Below are 8,742 nucleotides of genomic sequence, written 5' to 3'. Positions count from 1 at the left end.
ATGCATTTTCTCAGTTTGAACATTTGATGTGTCATCTATGTTGTATTCTGAATAAAATATTGAAATTTGAAACTTCCACATCATTGCATTCTGTTTTTATTCACATTTTGTACAGTGTCCCAACTTTTTTGGAATTGGGTTTGTATAAATGATTAAATGCATACAAAAATATGCCATTTAACAGTGAAGCAGGGACAGTCAAGTCAACTACAAGAAAGTTTCATCTTCCATTACAGAAACAGCTTGTGTAAATGCTGGTGCTCCTTGATGGCGTGACTTTCCAGTTCAATGCTTTTCTGGCAGCACAGTGAAGAGTAAACACGTCTGTAGATCTTCCTTATCTCGTGACAGCTGCTCTGTCCCTTCAGTCCTGTGACCCCTACCAAAAAGCCTGTGTTCTAAAGCCAAAAAGTCATGACTTGAACACAAACCAGACATAGTTACAGATTTAATGTCCGAAGGGGCTGACGAGAGAATTGTGTTGTTCTTGACTCTCACTCTAACTTTGCTGTTTTCAGACACCGTGACCAGAAGCTCTTTGTCTCATGTCTCACTCTGTTCTTATTGCATTTGCTGGGTAATGGTGGTGGTGTGGACTGTTCCCATGCTTTAAATGTCCAGCTGTTAATTTTCTCACTGTGTGTTTTCAGGGGGCGGAAGCCATGGTGCTGGAGAGTGTGATGTTTGCGATCCTGGCGGAGAGGGAGTTGGGCCCTAAGCTCTATGGCATTTTCCCTCAGGGCCGACTGGAGCAGTACATCCCTGTGAGTCATCATGTGGCTGTTGTTGAACTATGTTAAACTAACCTTATCTTTAGATATTTTGGTTTCTCTCACCAGCAGCCCAAAGATAGGATGTGACAAAGAAAAGCGTTTGTTTTTTGATACATTTGTCAGTCCAGTAGAATGTTCTGGTTACTGCTAATAGGACACAAAGCACAACAAACTCAAATTATCTTTTGACTTGTGTGTGTTTGTGTGTGCTGTACTGTTCAATGATGCATTATTGATGGATGTTCAGAGAAAATGAATAAACCATAAAACATCTGTTGTCCAGCGTCTAAACAGTATGTTGTTGCAGAATTTATTTTACACATGGAAGAAAAGAATATTGCCCTCAACTGCCATCATCTGAATGAAAGACAAGTCGCAAGTTATTCAAACAGATAATCTTGTTTAAATATGGGTGTACTGCAAAAGCAGTTGTATAACTCGTTTCACAAACAAACGTACATCTTCTTAGGTTCACACCTAGATTCTAGGAATGTCTAAACTGTAATAGGTAACTTGGCAGTGACAAGTTATAGTAAAACTTAACATTTATACTAGGATATCATGTAAAATTTTGTTACATAAGTGCAGTGCACACATTCATATTTACATGGACTGATTATGAAACACTGGGCCCCTGGGCATAGATGTGTAAAAGACACCCCAAGGTCCACAAATCAAAAGAAAGATTTATCTCTCGTTTTTGTCATTTTGCATCATTGTGGCCGTTTTACACCTGTATTTTTGTTGTTTTGTCTCTTTGTGGTCATTTTGCATCTCATTTCAATCATTTTGTGCTTAGGTGTGACTACTTATTTTACAACACGTTTTGATCATTCATTTCTTTTTAGTTGGTTTGCTTCTATTTTTAGATGCTTTGTGTTGTTTTTTGGTGCTTTTTGTCTTTGTTTTAATACTTTTGTCTGTGGGGTTGCTTTTCATGTCCTTGTGCTCATTTTGCATCCCTTTGTGGCTGTTTTGCATTTATTTTTCTCATTTGTTGTTCATTGATTTTCCCACAAGAAATATTAAGTCACTTAATGCAGAGCTCTGGTTCAGGGGCAAAATACTGAAAATTACAACTAAAATAATCTTTTGCATTATCCTGTTGACAGAGCCGTAAACTGGACACCTATGAGTTAAGTGACCCTAGCATCTCAGCAGAGGTTGCAGAAAAGATGGCCAAGTTTCATGGCATGAGGATGCCCTTCAATAAGGAACCCAAATGGCTGTTTGGAACTATGAACAAGTAAGTAATATAAGTCTTTTTTCTGCCTGTTAATTGGAAAATACCTGTTAAAAGAAGCGCAGAACAAGTTTGGCATAATTCCTCTCTGTTACTAAGTAAGGTTTGATATCCCAAGATAACCTGTTAGACCACTGATCAACGAGTATGAAGTTGGAGTTGGCTTGTCATGATGTAATGCCATCTGAATTGCTTTTCAGTTCATTTATTGGGTGTTTACAAGGTTTACATTGTGCAATGTTTGTCAGCATGTGTTGATAAAGTTCATTGAACTGTGAAGGCACATTTGACATGCAACGTGGCTTATTTTGTAAATTTTGACATCAGAAAAGAATGGGGTTTCACGTAATATCTGGCGTTAGTTACTCTGGAATTTATTGCTCTTTTTTTTTTTTTCCTTTGGGCCTCATAGGAAAGCAGGGAAATAAGTGCAACAGTGCAGTCTGGTCTGGATTTGGTTTGTGGGTGTCTTAAATTTCCTTGGCTGATTTCAAGGACAGACACTAGACTACTTTATCTCAGTATAACCTTGAAGTTTAGTATGCCAACAGCAAGTGGACCCAGGGTGTTTTTAACTTTTGAGGGTTACTTTAAATTTAAAAGGGAAATTAGGTTTATGACTGAAAAGAATTGTCTTGGTATATTAGTATTGTATATGTGACCCTGTATATAATATTTTAAAAAAAGACAAAAACACATTTCAAAAAGTTACATTATGTCAGTGTTACAAAAATGAAAAGACACAGATATAAATGAAAATAAATGTAAAGAAAGACTTCATAGACCAGCTGTAGCTTTTTTTTGTCATGAATAGCAGTTACTTTTGTCTTCTGCCCTCTCCACTCAGTTAGATGCAACAGTCCTCATGTTAGGATAGTTTATCTCGCTGTATGCTAAGCAAATCTGCCCACTCTTAGCAAGCCTGGAACTTTGTTTAACACACTGACAGCTTTTTTAAAAAAGTGCCTCAGCCATCTGAAAACCTAGGAAAAACTCTGCAGTGGTGAAGAGTATCTTGAAAACCCCCTGGTCTGGGTGATCTAGATCAACATTGTACATCCAAACACAAATAATTGTCATTATTTCCAGTGAGGCCATCATAACCTCTAACAAAGTTAATGAAGTATGGCATCATTCTTATCGGTGAGTCAGGTTGATGTTGTTAGAGAACACTCACATGATCCTGGCTTCACTGTGTCAACTTTCTTCATCAGATCTTATTACTATATGTGTGTGTAACGCTCTCACCAGGTACCTGAGCCAAGTCATCAGGCTCAACTTCACCAGAGAGTCCGACCTCCGTTGCTTCAACCACCTGCTCAGCTACAATCTGCCGAAGGAGATGGATGTTCTCAAGTATGTTCCTGCACACATATACAGTCATGTTCCCTTCACTTCAGGGGGCAATACATTGACTTACATTAATTTTCTAGACTCTTACCTTAACCCTGACCATAACCACTACCAACCTTAACCTTAACCTTATTCAGTTCTTGTTTCACAGTAGTGTTCAGATTGGAATTTGAACCTTGAAAAACAAAAATATAAGCATGTAGACAAGCATCAACCCTATTAACACACCTTACATACTGTGCAGGTTTTGTGGTCATTTCATTCCAGGTTTGGCTCCTAGTCCTTAGCATTGTGACTGTTAACCAAACTGCTCTTAGTTTCACAGAGTTTTTACCAGAGAATACCTGCTCTGAGGCTATTTCAAAGGTTTTAAATTGTTATACAATGAAGTGAAACAGAGATTAAACTTACTTGGTAAGACCAAGACTCATCAGTGTAATGTATGACGATGCATGCAGTTTGGGAGCTCTTTAAACTCTGCTGAGTGATCTTCCTTTTATTTCTGACCTTTCTGTGTATGTTTAGGTCTCTGCTGGAGTCCACCCACTCTCCTGTTGTGTTCTGCCATAATGACTGTCAAGAAGGTAAAACAAATGACCCATGACCCCTTTAACTTGTAGATTTACTTTTCTGTTTGATTAAAGTACCGCTTTTGTCTGTGCATGCTGCGTTCAGGGAACATCCTGCTGCTGAATGGCTCCCAGACTTCAGAACAGAAGCTGATGCTCATTGACTTTGAGTACAGCAGCTACAACTACAGGTAAGTTAGCAACTACTGCAACACAAATTTCAACTGTAGCAAAATTAGCTTAAGGCGTCAGTCTCGTGATCTTCCTATTGTTAACTGAACCCGACGAAAGACAAACAATGAATGTATCTAATGTACTTTAAACCTAATATATTTTATTTGTCTGTGCCATACAGCCCCATTGTTGTCCAGAGACTGGGCACTGTAGTTCACTTTTCTGAAAAGGTACTTAAAGTATTGAGGTAACAGCTAAAGGCAAAGGAAAGAAGTGGAAAATGTTCAAATTTATACTGTGCTGTAAAATATCTGGCTTCTGAACAATTTATTATGCCCAGTTGACCACATGATAACACAGAGAAGTGAAACTGCTGTAGAAGACAAAATTGAAAGGGAAGTCCCAGCCAGTCCGGGTGTTTTTTTCCCCCCAAAAGATAACCTTTTCTTCCCGAGCTACTGCCAAACTTAACTATTTATTTTTTTAGAAAAAATACACTATGGTGTTAATTGTTAGTTGTGAGACTCCACTTTTGTGAAAATTGACAGTAGATGGAATAGATTTTTTTTTTTTGTGTGTGTGCCTTAAATCTCAACTTCAGTCTGCATATAAAATCTGAAATCTTAATTAATGATTAACTGTTAAAAGTTTGAATTTGACAAAATCTGATTGATAAAGTTGAACGGAAAACGAGGAAAAAGAGCACAGCCTGGTTTGGATCCGTCTTCCCTCACTATCTCCATTACCAGTATTTTAGTCATAATTCATGGCCTCCTCCCTCTCTTGAAATATTCACCCCAAGCTGTTATGTAACCAGGATTTAGCAGACCTGTGAGGACCTTAGTCTGGCCTGTCAGTGGTAGTAATAATGGTGCTGTGGATTTTCAGTTACAGTCGTTCACACAGGACTGGAAAGACTAGGCTAGAATAGAAAAGTGGACTGTAATTTTACATCTAAAGGAGCGTTTATGTTCTTTACCTTTGGGTGACCTCAGATATGTTTGTGCCTGGGTGCGTGAATTATTGAGTGGCTCATTCATGGGAAACAGCATAGATCCCTTCGGGCCTTGGCTGTCAGTGGCTCACAGGCACAGGCCTCTTCCTTCCTCTGTCTATTTCCACCACACAGAAACACTCCCACCCTCATGCAGCTCCCTTTGGCACCGCCCCTTATGAGCTGCACAGCAAATATTTGACCCTCTGCAAGCACATGACTCACTGCACACATATCAAACCTGTGACCACATGTGCTGACACGCATATACAGGAAGAACACACCCACAAATGGACACATGGTGTGTATTTCTCATTGATATTAGCTAGAAGCAGAACCTGAAGGGTACAAATCCAGTTTATAGACACCCCCCCCCCACAACATGTCAAGCAAAAAGTGCTTATTAATCGAAAGGCATTATCAGTCATCTTCTTCTATTGTTTCTCTGTCTAACCTTGCAGGGGATTTGATATTGGCAACCACTTCTGTGAATGGATGTATGACTACACCTGCGATGAGTTTCCTTTCTTCAAAGTCGATCCTCAGGCCTACCCTTCAAAGGCCCAGCAGGTGAGTATGATATGGTAAAACCCCAGCACCTTGTATATTCAGTTTCACTTACAGATTACTGACTGGTGGGAACTTTTCATGTCCCTGTGCAGCTCCACTTCATTGAAGGGTACTTGCGTGCATCTGACCACGGGTTTGACAGCCTCAGTGAAGAGGACCAAATGAAAGTGAAGGAGGAGCTGTGTGTAGAGGTGAACAGGTGAGCTCAGATGTAGAACACGGTGTGCACTTACTCATTGTCTGTACATGACAGTATTAAAGAATGGTAAAAGAAAGTGTTCAAAAAAATTGTTGGGTGTTTTTGAATGTAGATTCTCCCTGGCATCCCACTTCTTTTGGGGCTTGTGGTCCATCATCCAGGCTCAGCTTTCCACCATCGAGTTCGGATACCTGGTCAGTAAAGGTTTAATTACTTTTATGTTTTTTGTTTGTTTGCTTTTAGTGGCTGTAAGGTATCAAGTGGAAATAGGAAGTGTACTGCACTTAGTTAACAGTGGTAAACAAAAGTAGTATTTTCCCAGATGTGTTATCAGTATTTACTGGTTAAGAAAAAGTCAGAGGAGGTTAAGTCGAGCTGCCATGTCAGCCTGACAGAAGGTTTGTCTGGGTGATTCAGGTCACCCCGATTCACTCTGTTTACAGTTGGCTAGTACTAAAAAAAATTTGAATTTTTGGACAGAATAACTTGATATTTTAACATATTTTCTAATCTCTCATTTCACTCATCTAGAACATTCCGAGACAATAAATGCTCAAAGTTGTATCACCTAACTCCAGTACAGTTTTTAATGCTTGAAAAATACATTTAAATATATATAATATTACAGCACTCCGTCAATCCCTAGGGTAAAAATTTAGTATTGGAACAGTAGAAGAACGGGCCAGATAAAGATGCAAAAAAGCAGAGCAAAGGAAATTTAAAAAACAAAATAGGAGAGCTACAACAAACAGTATATCAGAATTAAATTAAAGATACAGATACGAAATAAGAACAGTATAAAGTAAATATAAAATAAAGTATTATAATATAAAAAATATAACGTCAATACATGTACTTTGACAATAAAGTACAATACAGTAACTAAGGCCAATGTTCAAAATGTGCTTTAAATGTGGTACACAGACATGGCTAAAAGTGTTTGGTACCTGTACACCTCACTGGAGCAGTGGTCAGGTTTTCTGGAAAGTTTTGAAATGAAAAGCTCTTTTGCAATGTGTCCTGCATGTCTTCGGTTTGCAAATAATGCCACTATGGGCTCCAGTTACTTTTCTGGTTTAGTTCAGTTGTCAACATATACTGTGTGCCTTTTCTAGTTTGAAATTACACAGCATTAAAAAAAACCTTTTTTATAAAGAGTAGTTCACTGATCATACTTTTTAGACATGCATATATTTTAGACAAGAATTTTTTATAAATAATCCTAAATTTAAAATATTTGTTTATGTTATAAATCTTTCACCATTTTAATTTGTTGTAGTGTTTGTCGTTACACATACTCAACAATTCCTCCTCATTTTCCTGTTGTGTTGAGGATCAGTATTTCCATAGCATTATTGCAAAACAGTCTCTCTTAGTAACAGTTTTCATTCTCAGTTTTATTCCCAGTTGCCTTCACGTTGCACTTTTTTAATCACTGTTAATTTACCATTGATGGAACTCGTGTCTTTGAATGTTGTTAAATGTGTGTAGGAAGTATTGATTTTATTGATGGTGGCTAAACAGTGATTGCACAAGTGTATGGAGTGAATATTTTATTTAGGAAATTTACGACATTCGAACTTGTGATTGTGTTGTAGGAGTACGCCCAGGCCAGATTTGATGCCTACTTCCAGCAGAAGAAGATCTGGACTGTCTAATGGAGTGAGATGACTGGATGCATTGATAAACCGTTCAGCCAAATGGCAGGAGGAAATGTAGGCTGATAAAGATTCCATGATCCACACTTTACATGCACTCCCTGCCTAGAGAGGGTTTCCTGACTAGAGTAGTTGTTGCACTGACTAAAGCCAAACCTTGATCGCATGGCTAGGTGTTTAAAGTACGCCTAACAATTATTTGCAGGTCAGTCTACACGGTGTAACTGCCCAAGAGCGAAACATCAGCTTGTACTAACCATCACTGCTCAGACCTGCTCTCTGCTTCTGCCTTGTTCGAACCAAACCGCTAACACTAGGGTTTAGAGCAGGATGAAGATGGACTTCAGTTACAACAGGATTGGAAATATTAACATTGCATCAATGTATATGTACTGATCATGCACTTATGGAGCTGTTCTGTGACAAATAGCCAAAATGTGAACTTCTCAGAGTAGATGCCTGCTTATTGAAGTGACCAGTTGCTATAGATCTCAGTGTGCCAGTAACCTGGTCCTACCTGTTATTGATAGGCTTGTTGGCTGGCAGAATCATCACTTGTTCAACAGGTCAGAATAATGTCTACACTTCTACATATGAGACATTTAATGTTTATTTAAATAGCTGTATTAGATGTTGTCTTCAGGCCAAGGTAAATTCAGTTATATTGTGTTTCAAAGTATGAGAAAAGCTGTTTCTTTTTCTGTGTGGCTGGTTAAACTCCCCCGAATCAACGATGTCAAACTTCAGGGATTTCCATTACAGTTAGCTCTGGTTCTTTGTGGCTTCCTTACTAATATGGCCGTTCCAGTTGTGACTTTGCTCTGCCTGTAAAATTTGGTTTGGTGGGTTTATGGTATTATCACTGTGACAAGTAGATCTCCAGCTTAGTGTAGCTTATACCTAAGGTATTACAACCCCAAATCAGAAAAAGTTGGTACGATATGTAAAATCAAGATTGAAACAGAAAAGAGTGTTGTGTAAATTGTCTGTGCCCTGTATTACATTGAACACAACACAGCAGCACATTATTTGATGACACCTCGTCAATTTTATTCTATGTTCAAAATAAACACACACTTTTCTGATGTGTGCAACACATTCCAAAAAAAGAAAAAAGTAAAGCATTTACTAGGGTGTGATGTTGCCATTCCACATAAGACGATTAGGGACTGAGGACACCAAGTGATTAAATGTATCAGGTATGGCTGC

At 38.4% G+C, this 8,742-nt stretch overlaps 2 protein-coding genes across 2 annotated transcripts in view; one reads left to right on the top strand and one right to left on the bottom strand.

Moving 5' to 3' along the window:
- Positions 1-8,662, top strand: part of chka (choline kinase alpha) — a 23,747-nt gene extending 15,085 nt beyond the window's left edge. Inside the window, exons 4-12 of the mRNA XM_020614698.1 lie at positions 651-764; positions 1,886-2,019; positions 3,268-3,372; positions 3,895-3,953; positions 4,045-4,129; positions 5,568-5,676; positions 5,769-5,875; positions 5,988-6,069; positions 7,474-8,662. Of these exons, the coding sequence (XP_020470354.1) occupies positions 651-764; positions 1,886-2,019; positions 3,268-3,372; positions 3,895-3,953; positions 4,045-4,129; positions 5,568-5,676; positions 5,769-5,875; positions 5,988-6,069; positions 7,474-7,533 (855 nt within the window). The 3' untranslated portion in view covers positions 7,534-8,662. The remainder of the gene's footprint in view (positions 1-650; positions 765-1,885; positions 2,020-3,267; positions 3,373-3,894; positions 3,954-4,044; positions 4,130-5,567; positions 5,677-5,768; positions 5,876-5,987; positions 6,070-7,473) is intronic.
- LOC109968415 (zinc finger BED domain-containing protein 1-like) overlaps positions 7,854-8,742 on the bottom strand; it is a 3,327-nt gene continuing 2,438 nt past the window's right edge. The window contains exon 3 of the mRNA XM_020614679.1: positions 7,854-7,874. Within this exon, the coding sequence (XP_020470335.1) occupies positions 7,854-7,874 (21 nt within the window). The remainder of the gene's footprint in view (positions 7,875-8,742) is intronic.

The sequence above is a fragment of the Monopterus albus genome, unplaced genomic scaffold, assembly GCF_001952655.1.
Source record: "Monopterus albus unplaced genomic scaffold, M_albus_1.0 scaffold149.1, whole genome shotgun sequence".
Lineage (NCBI taxonomy): Eukaryota > Metazoa > Chordata > Actinopteri > Synbranchiformes > Synbranchidae > Monopterus > Monopterus albus.
The sequence above is the reverse complement of the archived record's forward strand: the minus strand, read 5'-3'. Positions and strand labels throughout refer to the sequence as shown.